Source organism: Cheilinus undulatus, linkage group 24 (genome assembly GCF_018320785.1).
Source record: "Cheilinus undulatus linkage group 24, ASM1832078v1, whole genome shotgun sequence".
Taxonomy (NCBI): Eukaryota; Metazoa; Chordata; class Actinopteri; order Labriformes; family Labridae; genus Cheilinus; species Cheilinus undulatus.
Genome location: NC_054888.1, coordinates 2,854,709 through 2,870,344, shown reverse-complemented (window position 1 = coordinate 2,870,344; position 15,636 = coordinate 2,854,709). Strand labels below are relative to the sequence as shown.

The 15,636-nt window shown below is 39.8% G+C and overlaps 1 protein-coding gene across 1 annotated transcript; it reads right to left on the bottom strand.

Moving 5' to 3' along the window:
• Nucleotides 1-734: 734 nt before the first annotated feature.
• cdadc1 (cytidine and dCMP deaminase domain containing 1) lies at nt 735-10,612 on the bottom strand. The gene is made up of 11 exons (XM_041781531.1): nt 10,429-10,612; nt 8,484-8,584; nt 8,217-8,394; nt 7,699-7,996; nt 7,416-7,622; nt 7,215-7,336; nt 5,308-5,357; nt 2,523-2,692; nt 2,258-2,447; nt 2,033-2,081; nt 735-1,945 (listed from the first exon to the last, which is right to left on the bottom strand). Exons 1-11 carry the CDS (start codon nt 10,526-10,528, stop codon nt 1,848-1,850), a joined length of 1,563 nt encoding a protein of 520 aa, XP_041637465.1. The 5' UTR covers nt 10,529-10,612; the 3' UTR covers nt 735-1,847.
• Nucleotides 10,613-15,636: the final 5,024 nt, after the last annotated feature.

Below are 15,636 nucleotides of genomic sequence, written 5' to 3'. Positions count from 1 at the left end.
TACTTTTTTGCCCATTTTTGCCACCTCAATTTTTTTCCCTTTTTATCCCATTTTCGCTCATTTAAGCTGCCTTATGCCATTAAAAATCACTTTTTCCATTTTTGCCACTTTTATCCCATTTTTGCCCTTTTTCACAGCTTTTTCTCCCCATTTTCACAACTTAATTTACCTTTTGTCAATAAATACCACTTGTTTCTACTTTTATCCCATTTTTGCCCTTTTTTTTTACCATTTTTTCACCACTTTTCACCCATTTAAGCTACCTTTGCCCGTTAAATACCACTTGTTTCCTATTTTTTGCCCATTTTTGCCACTCTTGACTGCTTTTTGCCCATTTTAGTCAGTTTTCACTCATTTCTTTGCCACATTATTGCCACTTCTGGACCATTTTTGCTGTAACTATTTTTTTTTCATTTCTCATTCATTTTTGCTACTCTCAGACCTTTTCCTCCCCATTTTTTGCCCATTGTCACCCCTTTTTTGTTGCTTTTTGACAATTTTTGCCACCTTTCACTCATTTTTATTGCTACTTCAAGCTGTTCTTGCCTTTTCCACCACTTAGATTGTGGCTCTTGCAAAGGTATTTTTCAACAATTTGGCTCTTTGGTTGAGGAACACTGACTTAAACATTGTTTAAAAATGGGAACTTGGGTGCGCAGATGGTCGAGTGGTTAAAGGCGCTCCCCATGTACGCGGGCGGCACGGGTCCGAATCAGGCCTGTGGCCCTTTACTGCATGTCTCTCCCCACTCTCTTCCCTGTTTGCGAGTCTATCCACTGTCCTTCCTCTATAAAATAAAGGCATGAAAAGGCCCAGAAATAAATCTAGGGAAAAAAAAAGGGAACTTAGAGCTCATGAAGTCTGCACTCGTCAGGTCACATTTGAGCATTTAAGGAGCATCGCAGAGTGATTCACTCTAGTCTCTATCTTTTAAATCAGTGTCACTCAACCCTGCTCAACCAAAGAGCCAAAGTGTTGTAAAATACCTTTGCAAGTAGCTGAAGTAGCAATAAAAATGAGTTAAAGTTGGCATAAATAGGTGACAATGGGTAACAATGGGAAGAAAAGTGGAAAAAAAGGGTCAGAAAGTAGAGATTAGTGAGAAGTTACAAAAAAATGAATTACAGGTAGCAAAAACAGTCAAAGTGGCAAAAAAATGAGGGAAAAGTGACAAAAATTGGCATAAAATTGTGAAAAGGGCAAAAATGGAAAAAGTGGCAAAGAGAAGGTGCAAAAAAATGGCAAAAAAATAAGAAGCTAGTGGTATTTAAAAGCAGAATGCAGCTTAAATGGGATAAAAGTGGCAAAAAATGTGAAAAAGGGCAAAGAAGTGGTCCCTTTTAAAGGTTTTCTGGGAGAATATTTAAAATGAATACATCAAAGAACCACACGAGTATCACTGTTTTAAATAAACAGCTCTGATTTTCATTAAAAACGTCTGCACATGTCCAAGTATATGTGAATGTTTCATATAAATTATTTGTATTACTCTATGCTACGGTTGATTTCTGGTATTTTCTGTGCAAAATAAGCACGAGTCCTTCACCTCGTCCATCCTGACTGGTCTTCCTCCTCTTCCTCACTGTCAGCGTCTTCAGAACTGGATTTAAAAAAGGGGATAAGAGCGTCAGATCGGATGGGTGCCGTCTGGAAAAACTCCTGAAGATGCAGCAGATCCAACAATCCTAAAGCATGATTCACAAATCCAACCCCAGTCCTGCACAAAAGCGCAATAAATACTACTTCCTGTGTGCAGATTTGATATTTAAAAAGGAATATTTATCATAAATATCAAATCTTTAGCCAGGATGTGGTCGTGTCTTTGGTTCGATGGTGGATCTCTCTGCTCAGCTCGTGGTGGAGTTCTGAGATCTGCTGGTGCAAAGCTTCTTGCTGCTGCCGCTCTCCTCGTCGTCAGCCTCTCTGTGCTTCCGGATGTGTCCGTCTGCAACGAGAGCAAAGGTGCTGTTAGGGAAGGAGAGAAGATGCCGGAAGATAACGGAGAGAAGTGTGGGATAGAAAGCGGACTTACTGGCCAGGGGAGGGAAGGATGTGGTGAGAAGAGATGGTTTCTTCTGCCACTGTGGAGAGACAAACATTACATTCACATTTCGCTACAAGGGTGCAGTGTGTACCTCCTGCAGCCAGGGGGCTCTCAGTCAAAACAATAACCAAAGATGGCATCCAGAATAGGGATGAGAGTCTTAAAACCGGCTGATAAAACAGGAAGTAGAGCGAGCAGAGTTCCTGTACTCACGATGAACTTGCTGACGTTCTTCAGGCTGCTGAACCTCAGGTAGGAGATGTCCTCTTTGACCTTGTCTCTGTCCTGGTCCGTGGTGTAGACGTGGGTGATCCCTGCTCCTCTGATCAGAGGGACGCACTCGTCACACGGACATTTGGTCACAAACATCATGGTGGGCTCGTCCGGTTTGATGTCTCGAGTCCTGAGAGCATTTAAAGGAGCATTCAGTGATTTTACTGGCGCCGTCTGTCTTCTTCTGTGGTTTAAATGCACTGACCTGAATATGAGAGCGTTCTGCTCCGCATGGATGATGTATCTGTACTTGCGTCTCTGTCGGTCCTCCTGCTTGGCGTCCATCTGTGGGTACTCGGCGTACTGAGAGCCTGCTGGGTAAGCGTTGTACCCGCAACCGACCAGGTAGAGGCGCCCCGTTCCATCGCTGCCGGCCTGGGACGGGAAAACAAACGGGTAAGAAAACAACATAATGACCTTTATTTATAACTGCGTGCCCAATGAGGTGTTGACTTAGCTCCGTTTGTTTAGCCGGCCGAGCTGTATGCAAAACTCAAACCAAATATGTCAGTGAGAGTCCGGCTGTTTGTCATGGTGATCTAAATGTGATGTGACTGAGAATATACAGTACCTATAAAAGCCAAGCATGGACAATGTTAATATTAAAATATTAATAAACAATATTAATCCTCTTTAATGTCAAAGTCAGAACAGATTTCTACATTAACACTCTGCTATTTTAATGATCAACAGCACTGAAGAGCCCAACACTTAAAAAATCTATTTAATAAAACGGGCCTATCCAAAACTAAAGAGTGAATGTTCTTGTACATTTTTTAAATAACTTGAAAGAATAATTTAGAAATTATGTGGCCTAGGGGTCAGACTGATGACTGTAAATTAAACATAGAAGTCTTGTCCTTCCTTACTCTCTTCCCTCTGTCCTATCTCTATAACAGTGATACTCAACGCACGGCTCAGGAGCCACGTTATTATATTATTTAACGTCTTAATCTGAAATATTACTTCCCAAGAAAACCTTGACAAAAGGAAAGTTTAAACTCAGAAATGACCCATGTGAAATGGCAGTAGGCTTTAATTGTCAAACTTCATTTTTTGTCTGTATATTTCCATTGCACTTATATGCAATTTTTTTGCCCCTTCTTTCAATTTTTTTGCTACTTTTTACCCATTTTTGCCTCTTTTATACTGCTTTTTACGGTTTGTATTTTTCCCTCCTTTTTTGGCATTTAACTGCTTTTTGCCCATTTTTCTTTTTCCACTCATTTTTCTCTCACCCATTTTTTCTCACTGTTTTGACCATTTTTGCCCCCTTTAACTTATTTTTATTGCCACTTTTACCCATTTTTGCCACTTTTCATTTATTTCTTGTCCCTTTTTTGACCATTTTTGATTTTTTATTGACACTTTTCACCCAGTTTTTGCCATTTTATGTCTATTTTCCACCCTTTTTGCCCATTTTTGCCCCTTTTTACCCATTTTTTGCAACTTTATTGACCATTGTTGCCAATGTTAACTTATTTTTATTGCCACTTTAACCCATTTTTGCCAGTTTTGGCCATATGATGACCATTTTTGCCCCCTTTAATTTATTTTTATTGGCATTAACCCAATTTTTGCCATTTTATGTCTATTTTGCACCCTTTTCACCTTTTTGACCATTTTTGCCACCTTAGCCCCTTTTTACCCATCTTTTGCAACTTACTGACCATTGCTGCCAATGTTAACTTATTTTTATTGCCACTAAATTTTTGCCATTTTTCACCCAGCATTTGCTATTTGATGCCTATTTTGAAGCTTTTTACCCAGCTTTTGCAACTTTATTGACCATTGTTTCCACATTTCAGTTATTTTTATCGCCACTTTAACCCATTTTTGCCACTGTTCACCACTTAGATGTGGCTCTTGTGAAGGTATTTTTCAACAGTTTTTGCTCTTTTGTTGAGCAGGGTTGAGTGACACTGCTCTAAAATAAAGGCATTAAAACCCCAAAGAAAAACAATATTTCTGTTTCATTTTGAAAAAGTTTTTTTGGATCATTTCAGGAAATGTGGACATAATGTCCTGGAACCACTGAAAACGACTGAAAACGCTGTAATATATATGCCAAGCCTGTAAGTGGCGCTGTAACACCGCCACAGGAATGCACCAAAAGAGAGAAGATCACAGAACACTGACACAAACTTTCTCCTGGTTCCCCCCTAGATTGTTGTCCGTGTGGTGTCTGCTGTTCTCGTGGAGGTAAAGGAGCATCAGATTGTGCTGATAAAGCCTTAATAAGCCCCGTAGCTTCTGCAGCACGAACACAGCCATGTAATCCGCCAACATGCGGCTTAAGTGGGCTATGCTATGTATGACGTCAGTAGCATTTGTGGCCTCCCAAAACGCTGTTTCCGTGTGAATGAAACGCCAATACGACTAAAAATGTATGCCTCCATGTGGACCTTAATGGCTCCACTTACAGCAAGTGGTCCAGGTCCCTCTGGTCACACGGTAAGGCGTACTTAGCAGAAAACCCTGGATAGAGTCCCAGGGTCTGTCTTCACTCTAGCATCGCCTCCAGCACAAACCTGGAAGTGCCTTTTTCAGACCATTTCTCCCTCATTATGAGAAATGTATCTATGAAACCAAATGATGATGATGTTTCATTCAGTAAAAACGTGTTTATGAGGGGATGTTTTTGTTGAACAGAGTCCTCAATTCAGGGGCAACAAAGGACCTAGGGGGTCTGATTTGGCCCCAGGGCCTCCAGTTGAAGCCAGATAGTAGGGTCAGAATTTAAAAAAGCTATGATTAAACAGCCTTAAAGTTAAATTTAGTGGATGTTAAACATCCAGAAGATTGAAGAATGAAGCAGCCATTCTGATTTCATATCACTAATGTGTGCCATGAGGCCAGAGCGATATAAACACTTCTGCCATACAGAGACTGTCAGCCAAACTTTACGGTGAAGGCTTTTTACCAGCCTCTTCTTTCAGTAAATATCTACTAGTTAGAAACGTTGCAGTTAAAATACCAGGTGAGCTTACCGAGTGTCGTTTGGCCCAGATGACTGCACCCACTCCTACTTTAGGATCCTCTGGAACAAAAACATGAAAAAGAACCGTGAGGCAGCAAACCAGCAGAAGCACAAAGAGGAAAAATGTTCTTAAAAGTCTAACTCAGTTTTTAAGAAGATTCTGACATAAATCAGAGTTTTCTTCTCTGTGGTTTGTTAAAAACAAAATCTAAAACAGGGGTGTCAAACTCAAGGCCCGGGGGCCAAACACAGCCTGCAAAATCTTATCCTATTCTTATTGTAACTGGCCCAAAAATACGAGGTCTGCAGATTTACTCCAGTATAAAAATGTAAACTTAACCTTGATGATATCAAATATCCTTAAGTCAGAAAAATGTGGAAAAAAAATAGAGAATAAGAAAAATTAGACAAAAAGAAAGGTAGGAAAAGAATTCATTGTGTTTTCATTTCATATTTTCAATTTTGCATTGCATAATTATGACCTCAATTGAATATTTGGGCTTTTATTTCATATTTTGACATTTTAGGTGCACCATTTTAACTTGTAAGTCATATCTTTGCACTTCATGATGCTGGATCGTCTTCGAGACAAATATGACAGGTGGTCTAATTAATTTTTTGAAGCACTGTATATTCTCTATTTATCTCATACAAAGTGAAATATTTCATGACTTTTTCTAAAATCCAAAAAGAATTACCCTCCCACATGCCTGATTTAACTGTTTTTTAAACTCCTCCTACATCCTTCCTTTTCTTATCACAGCCTGCTTCATGCCATTTCTGATGAAATATCTGTCTGAACCAGTCGTCTAATCCACTTAACATGTGTTTAGAGCAGTGTTACTCAACCAAAGAGCCAAACTGTTGAAAAATACCTTTGCAAGAGCCACGATCTAAGTGGTGAAAAGTGGCAAAAACAGCTTGAAGTAGCAATAACAATAACTTAAAGGTGGCAAAAATGGTCCAAAAGCAACAAAAACGGGTGCAAACGGGGAGGAAAAGGGTCAGAAAGTAGCAAAAATGGGTGAGAAGTGACAAAAAAATGAGTTACAGGTAGCAAAAAGTGGTCCAAAAGTGGCAAAAACATGGCAAAAAAATGAGTGAAAAGTGGCTAAAATGGGAAAAAAACAGGAAAGAAGTGGTATTTAATGGCAAACGGTAAATTATTTAGGTGAAATGGGGGGAGCTGAAAAAGGGCAAAAACTGGATAAAAGTGGCAAAAAAAGGGCAAAAAGGTAGGAAAACATGGTATTTAATGGCTTAAATGAGCAAAAATGGGATACAAGTGGTATTTAATGGCAAAAGGTAACTTAAATGGGCAAAAATGGGATAAAGGTGGCAAAAATGGAAAAAAAGTTGGGGAAAAAAATGGTATGTAATGGCAGAAGGTAGCTTAAATGAGCAAAAATAGGAAAAAAGTGGCAAAAAGTAGGAAAAATGGGGAAAAAAGTAGTATTTAATGGCAGAAGTCAGCTTAATGGATGAACAGTAGCAAAAAATGGTGAAAAAGGGCAAAAAAGTTTCCCTTTTTTAAGATTTTCTGGAGGAATAATATTTAAAATTAAGACACTAAAGAGCCACACGTTTCATTTAGAGCATCCACTTTAGAGCTTTCCAAGTATTCTGATTGTGTTTACAGTTTATTTTGATTTTATCTTACTTACTCCCCTCTCCCTCCTGTACACCGTCTGTGTTTGCACACTGCCCTGCAGTCTCATGCCCTTATATGGGCATAAAAGGGGTGTTTCTTTTTTCTAATTAGGAGAACTGTGCATGTGCTTCCAGCTTAGGAGCCCCTGGCGTTCATCAACAGGTGAGCAGTTTAAAAACACGTCATGTTTCTCTGAGAGACTTTATGATTTTTTTAAATCTTAAGAAGACGGGGGGGCAGACGCCCACAGGAAAGTCTGATCGCACCTGTTCTATAAGCCAGCAGTCTGGCTTGGATGACACAGTGTCGAGCCACTTCCTGGGACAGTTCCTCCTGCAGAAGAGGCCGTGAGGTCTTCCCTCGTGGCGCCTCGGGGGTCGAATGCTCCCTGTGATGCAGAAACCACACGTTCAAGTAAAACAGGATTCCTCAATTTGAAGTAGAAGCACCTGTGAGTGTTTACTCACCTGTAGAAGCCGTGGTGCTGGTCCGGCACTCCCGCAGCCACGGCAGCCAGCACCTCCACCAGCTCCCTCATCATGTGTCTCAGGTTGGAGAAGTACGGCTCCACACAGAAGTTCTCCAAACCCATGTGGGTCAGAATCTGTCGGTGCTGCAGAGACGTCTCCACCAGGAAGAGTGCGGAGAAGTCCTTCAGGTGTCTGAGCCGCTCTCTGGAACCAAAAAAACTCCTTTTACAAGCAGCACAACGTCTACGTTTCAATAACCCTGGTACTCTAAGAAGCTTACTTGTTGTAGAGCTGGTGTGTGTCCAGGCCTGGCTGGTCGTCCCTCACTCTCTCCATGAAGTCACACTCTCTGGACGTCTCGGTGATGAACTGAGCCAGACTGTGAGCCAGCGGCTGCAGCAGCACACAGATGTGAGGACGGCTGTTTGACTTTAGCTTCTCTGTAGCCACGGCGTCCAGCGCCGCCTCCTCTGAGATGCAGCCAGAGGGATTGTGGGGGTTGGACTGGATTGTGGAGGTGCAGCTCAGTATGCTGATTTCAGGGTCACCGGGCCAGAAGGAGATCTGACTGACTCCAGCTAGGAAAACACACAAAACAACCTGAATATCTCCATTTCTGGTCATGTCCTTCTCTCTATTTGTCTATAAATAACTCAAGGACTCAGGGTGGGTTTGAATCTGGCCGCTGGTTCCTTCCCTCTCTCCCTGCTTCCTGTGCACTGTCCTATCAAAATAAAGCTCTGAAATAGATCGACTTTCTTAGAGCAGCGGCTAAAGCGTCTCTTCCTCTCCCCTCACCGTTGATGATCATCTTTAGACACGTAGCGCAGGGTCTCCTGGAGAAATACAAGTGGCAGTCGCTCAAACGGGGGCCATGCTGGATGATGGCGGCCTGTCCTGCGTGGAGCTCCGGTCCCGAACAATGGAGTCCGACAACTTTGCCATCCTGTACCACGACTAGACCCAACCTGTGGACCTGGAGCATCAGAAATTTCACATATAACTCTCTGTTTCTGTGTGGTAAATCACAGTTTTATTATAGATTAAATGTGTTTTTAATCCAACCTGGCCGTGGTCTTCCTCCTCAGACTCCTCCTGTGGAAACAGCTCCATCCACAAGCTCAACAAGGTGAACAGGTTTACCTTTGATAACCTGGGGCCATGACCTACAGGAGGGACAAAATCAGATCATCATTTCCTTTTTCCCTCCAATTCTTCATCTTTGTTTTATATCTGAACAGGGGAAATAAAAGCAAAGATAGTAAAGCACCTGCAGGGATTTACACATCGTCTACTTTTTGCTACTAGGCGCACATCTGCAACCAACTAGGAATGGCTTTGCACCCACTTTTGGGTCCTGACCCCCCCGGATGAGAATGAAGGATGTAAAGAAGACAGTCAGGATGTATGCAAGCATCAGCAGCCATGAAAATCTCTGCCGTTTACAGCCATGTAAATTCAATAACCTGCATCCCTAGAAAAAGCTTTAAATGAAGCACAGAACCGCCGTCATTTCATCTGCAGCTTCACAAAACAAGTTTAGCCGAACTGGAAAATCAGGACACATTCTGCCATTTTTAAAGCTAATCAAAATGAATTCAGTACTAAGAATCAGGACCTGAGGAGGAGAGTATATATCGGTCTCAGAGGTCCCCAAAACATGCCTGTGAAGTTTGTTGCTGGTAAAAACACTCCAGTATTGGATGTTTGCATGTCTAAAACCCTCTCTGTTTCAGCCCTGCTCAGGACGAGCTGTTTCTGTGTCTTTAAATGTTACTGAGCTGTCTGACTCCGCCCCCTGACTCCGCCCCTCTCAGGACAGGCCAGGGCACATATTTTTGTTAGAAAAAGTGATTTTTGCATATGTCCCCTTGAATTTATGTTAGAGCAGTGGTTGTCAGCTGTTGCTCCAGGCATACCTAGATAGATAGATTTATCCTAAACCTTAACATAAATAAATTAGCCTCTTTAAAATGTGTAACAGTAGCTTAGGTTGTTGAATAGTTGTAGGAACAAAGTAGAAATACCTTTTCCATTAAATACCACTTGTTTCCTATTTTTTTGCCCATTTTTTGCACCTTCTTTTTCCCATTTTTGCCCTTTTTCAGCTTTTTTGCCCATTTAAGCTACCTTTTCCATTAAATACCACATGTTTCCTATTTTTTTGCCCATTTTTTGCACCTTCTTTTTCCCATTTTTGCCCTTTTTCAGCTTTTTTGCCCATTTAAGCTACCTTTTCCATAAAATACCACTTGTTTCCTATTTTTTGCCCATTTTTGCCACTCTTGACTGTTTTTTGCCCATGTTAGTCACTCTTCACTCATTTTTTTTCCCTTGTTTTTGCCACTTTTGGACTATTTTTTGCCACCTGTAACTCATTTTCTTGTCACTTCTCACCCATTTTTGCTACTTTTTGATCCTTTTCCCACTTTTCTCCCCATGTTCACCCTTTATCACCTATTTTTGCCACGTTTAACTTATTTTTATTGCTTCTACAAGACATTTTAGTCACTTTTCACCTCTTAGATTGCTGCTCTTGTAAAGGTATTTTTCAACATTTGGGCCCTTTGGTTGAGTAACACTGTGCTATGCCCTATGAATATTATTTATAACCTGCTGTGTCTTGCCTTTTGAATAAGGTGATTTTTTAACAGCATGATTTTACTCACCATGGCTTAGTTTAGTTTCCTAGAAAGTAAAAGGAACTACAGATGTCTGATACATGAACTAATCTGATAGCTGATGATGTGACATTAGTATTTATTGTCGAGCTTAAATCTACATCTCTGTGAGAGTTTGCTTTCTGCAGGAGGATTGTTAGTTTTTAAATCGCCCTCTGTCATCATGATTATTGGCACTCCTAAAGTAAACAGCCATAAACACGTAGCTGTTAAATTATGGTTTTATCATTAGATGATCCCCGTCATAAATCAGATGTTTTATGGTTTAACGCCATAGACACCTATGCTGCTCCACCATAACAACATTAACTCTTCTCCAGCTGGCTAACCTTGTACTCTGCTGTCAGTCTGGGTTCCGCTGTCACACGAAGCTCCACTTGGCTCGGTTCGGCCCGGACCGGCTCGGTATCGTTTCTCGGTTCCTTCCATTGACAGCGGATGGAAATATCTCTGCAATAAGTCAAGAACGACACAGGAACGAGGGGAGTTCAGCCAGAATTAATATTAAACCGGTTTACGGCATCTAGCACACGGATTGAAAGCTACTGGATCCGGTTAGGGTTTTCAAAATAAAAGCATACCAGTCGAACATGGTGTAATGTTAAAAAAAATGATATGAGTAACTAACAATAAAAAGAAAAATGATACTTATTAAGTCATTTTTAATCATTTTAATACATGTCAGTGATAAAAAGCAACCTTTCAACTTGATAGCCAGTACTCTACAATTTTAACTTACGGATGACGATGCAATACGTAACCGTCACAGATGTCTAGAAAACGTTACACGCTTGGAGATTAAGATCTCCATTAAAGTAAAAAAGAAATAAAATTAAATAAAAAAGCGCGCTTACATTGGAAAATTTGGTGCGTTTTGTCTTTGCATGTCCCAGCACTTCTTACGTCTTATTTTGAAAGAGGAATGAGGACCCTCGGAGCTCACGGTCAGTGGCTTGACGAATAGAGTGGAGTGGCGCAGTCATGACGTAACTTTGTAGGCAAAACCCGGAAGTTAGCGTCGCTTGGGTTGCCTCGGCGGCGAGCCTATGGATTTTTTCAATGGATTTTTGGATTATTGCTGAAAATAAGAGCTGTGTCCGACAAAAGTTTGTGAAATTTACACATTTTGTTCATAAAGATAACCTCCATAGATTAATAACAGAAGCATCACATTTGGTTCGTAAATATAACTGACAAGTGTAAAAAGCTAATGCAATGCTATAGTGAACTACAACACGGTCGACCGAATTTAGCGTCATGACACGAAGAGGACTTTTTTTTTTGCCGTTTAGAAACCTTTACTAAATCAATCTAAATGTGTACAAATACAGTCAGAGCTGCTGGTTGCAGATACGTTCAAAGTGTCCAATGATTACATGTAAAAGTAGATCCATGTCTATCAACACTGTAAACTAGCAGCAACCTTCAAGTAAACAGATAATCTTTTAAAATCAACACTGAAAAAAGTACCATCAACAATAAAGAAACAGATGATAAAAGAGGAAAAACCCAAAATACAGAAAGCGTTTATGAAAATTAGGGGGGTATTTTAAACCTCTTAATAAAATTGTCAATTTTATTATTTTGATTTGTGAGATTCAAATTGTCAATTACTGATAAACATGGGGGGGGGGGTAAAATTGTGAAGAGAGATCTGTGAAATTGAGATCTAAACCAAAATTCTGAGATCAAAGTCAATTCTGAGATCTAAGCAGCAATTCTGAGATCAAAGTAAGAATTCTGAGATTTAAACCAGTTTTGAGATCAAAGTCAGGATTCCAAGATCAAATTAAGAATTCTAAGATCAAAGTTAGAATTCTGAGAACAAAGTGAGAATTCTGAGATCAGAGTCAGAATTCTGAGATCTAAAACCAGAATTCTGAGATCAAATTAAGAATTCTGAGATCAAAGTCAGAATTCTGAGATCTAAAACCAGAATTCTGTGATCAAATTAAGAATTCTGAGATCAAAGTCAGAATTCTTAGAAGAACAAAAAGTTGTTCAATAGTTTCTCCCCCACAGTAACAAAATGTGCATCTATTAATTACACTTGGGACATATTTACAGATATTCACAGGGTATTATCTATTTACAATTTTGAATAGGAATTCTTTCATTTTATTAGGAATTATGTATTTATGAGAAAGCACTCCACATTTTTTGTCTAAAGAGGACCATCTGTATTTACATATGGGAGTTGTGATATCATTGAGGTGATGTCTTATAAATTTGTTTGTACATTTTTAATAAAGTTGAAATAATTTCATAGCTAGTAAGAGGTAAATGATCAATGTTCAGATCATTAAGACTTCTGCTCTGAGTTAAAGAGAGGATACTAGGAGGACTCAAATTCATAATCATATCAATTTCCTGATGAGGAATATTGATGCTGTATTTCTCCAAAAACATTTCATAGCTACATATTTCACCTGACACACAGGAGATTGTTTACTGTGCATATTTTATTTACAAACCAGTTCTGTAAGTAGAGATTTGTTTTTGTGTCAAATATAAGCAGTGCTCCATAAAATACAGATGTGAGGAGAGAAATTATGTTTGAATGAAAGAGCCCAACTTAACAAAACTTGCTTGTGATAGTCTGAAACACTTTGTTTAACTTTATGAGGTTTGTTTTTCCATATGAAATGAAAAAGAACATTCTCTAACTTATTTCATAGGGATTTGGAGACCTCTAGTGATGAAAATGTAAGAAGCTCAAGATAGAGCCTCCTCTTTGCTCAGTAGAACTCTCCCATGTCTGGATAAATCTCTGGCCAGCCAGCTGTAACTTTTTCTTTTAATTATTATAAATTAATTTAGTTAGTGTCACATGGGTTTCCTCGGCAATGAGCCTATGGGATTCTTCAGTAGGTTTTTGGATCATTGTTGAAAATAAGATCATTTTGTTCATAAAGATAATCTTCATATGTTAATAACATAAGTGTCATATTCAGTTCGTAAATATAACTAATTTGCAAAAATGGGTTAGCAACATTTGGAAAAGTGTCTGGAACCAATGAAGACTGAAGATTTCCTTTCAGTTCCAACCACTTTTCCAAAAGTTGCCAACGTGTTTGTGCAATTTAGACCTTGCTCTCTCAATTTTGGTTAGAAAGATGACCAAAGATAGCTTCACAAACATTCCATCCTCTGCCTTTGATGATGTCATCCTTTGAAGTCTTAAAAGATTTTTAGAAAGATGATGTCATCAAAACATTCTATCCTTGCCTTTTGCATGGAGACAAATCTAGACCCCAGTTGTCTTCCCAGTCTAACCAGTACCCCACTAGGTTTATCGTCCTACAACACATTGTTGTTTCCTTGTTTATGACATCATGAGGGAGAAAAGCGGTTAAAGTGGTCTCCCTGGTTAGAATGGTAGGGAATAGCTCATTGCTGGGTTGATTTGTAGTAAATTCACCTATTAAAAGAAAACAGAAACAAACGTGGGCAGGGCTTAGCAGGGCATTTCTACTTGTTATCGTTTTGATTGAGAGCCCCCTGGTGGCTAAATGTACATCCTATGTGTTGAACTACTTTAGCTGATGTCATTAAAGCTACAGAAGCCTCTTTTATATCTGAATAACGCTGCTGTTCTGCCTCAGCGGTGGAGGACTTATGGAGGCTGTGAACATTTCTGTGATCAGGAGAGTATCACAAATGTTTCTGAGCCAACGGGTACAAACTGGGAGCAGATGGACGACAGTGTGTTCCTAAGTGTGTGCACACACACCTTTCCTTAATTAACGGCCTTCTGTGGCTTACCCTCCTTACATTTGTCCAGTTAGCAGTCCTCCCCATGGTTGTGGTTGTGTGTCATTTGTGTGTTTGCTGTGTTTCAGAAGTGTTCCCTGGCCCTCTGGCTTCTGAACCAGGATATACAGGGTTGTCCAGTCACCAAAATTCTAAAAAACAAAGTTGGATCACAACAAAAATAATTGAGTGTCCCTGATGGTCTTTAGTAAGACCACCAGGAGTAATCCACAGAATAAAACTGATTTTGTTGTCAACAACTGCTGTTAGGGTGTAAGGACATGCTGAACTAAAGGAATCACTACAACTAAAAAAAATTATTCCTTTTCTTAATTTAAGTTTGTGTTTTTTATTATTGAGAATGATAAATCTGTTAATGAAGTTATATTAGACTATTAAGTGCCATGAAAAAGTATTTGCCCTGAGTCAGGATTCTGAGATCAAAGTCAAGATTCTGATCAAAGTCAGGATTCCAAGCTTAAAATCAGGAATCTGAGATCAAAGTCAGAATTCCAAGATCAAAGTAAGGATCCTGAGATGGAGGTCAGGACTCTGAGATTAAAGTCAGGATTCTGAGATCAAAGTCAGGATCCCGAGATCAAAGTCAGGATCCTTAGATTGAGGTCAGGATTCTGAGATCAAAGTCAGAATTTGAGATCAAAGTCAGGATCCTGAGATGGAGGGCAGGATTCTGAGATCAAAGTCAGGATTCTGAGATCAAAGTCAGGATCCTGAAATGGAGGGCAGGATTCTGAGATCAAAGTGAGGATTCTGAGATCAAAGTCAGGATTCTGATCAAAGTCAGGATTCTGAGATCAAAGTCAGGATTCCGAGATCAAAGTCAGAATTACGAGATCAAAGTCAGGATTTTGAGATCAAAGTCAGGATTCTGAGATCAAAATGTAAATTATGAGATCAAAGTCAGGATTCTGAGATCAAAGTCAGAATTCCAGGACAAAATAAGGATCCTGAGATGGAGGTCAGGATTCTGAGATCAAAGTCAGAATTCTGATCAAAGTCAGGATTCTGAGATCAAAGTCAGGATTCTGAGATCAAAGTCAGAATTCTGATCAAAGTCAGGATTCTGAGATCAAAGTCAGGATTCTGAGATCAAAGTCAGGATCCCGAGATCAAAGTCAGGATCCTTAGATTGAGGTCAGGATTCTGAGATCAAAGTCAGAATTTGAGATCAAAGTCAGGATCCTTAGATGGAGGGCAGGATTCTGAGATCAAAGTCAGGATTCTGAGATCAAAGTCAGGATCCTGAAATGGAGGGCAGGATTCTGAGATCAAAGTGAGGATTCTGAGATCAAAGTCAGGATTCTGATCAAAGTCAGGATTCCAAGCTTAAAATCAGGATTCTGAGATCAAAATCAGATTTCTGATCAAAGTCAGGATTCTGAGATCAAAGTCAGGATTCCGAGATCAAAGTCAGAATTACGAGATCAAAGTCAGGATTTTGAGATCAAAGTCAGGATTCTGAGATCAAAATGTAAATTATGAGATCAAAGTCAGGATTCTGAGATCAAAGTCAGAATTCCAGGACAAAATAAGGATCCTGAGATGGAGGTCAGGATTCTGAGATCAAAGTCAGAATTCTGATCAAAGTCAGGATTCTGAGATCAAAGTCAGGATTCTGAGATCAAAGTCAGAATTCTGATCAAAGTCAGGATTCTGAGATCAAAGTCAGGATTCTGAGATCAAAGTCAGGATCCCGAGATCAAAGTCAGGATCCTTAGATTGAGGTCAGGATTCTGAGATCAAAGTCAGAATCCTGAGATGGA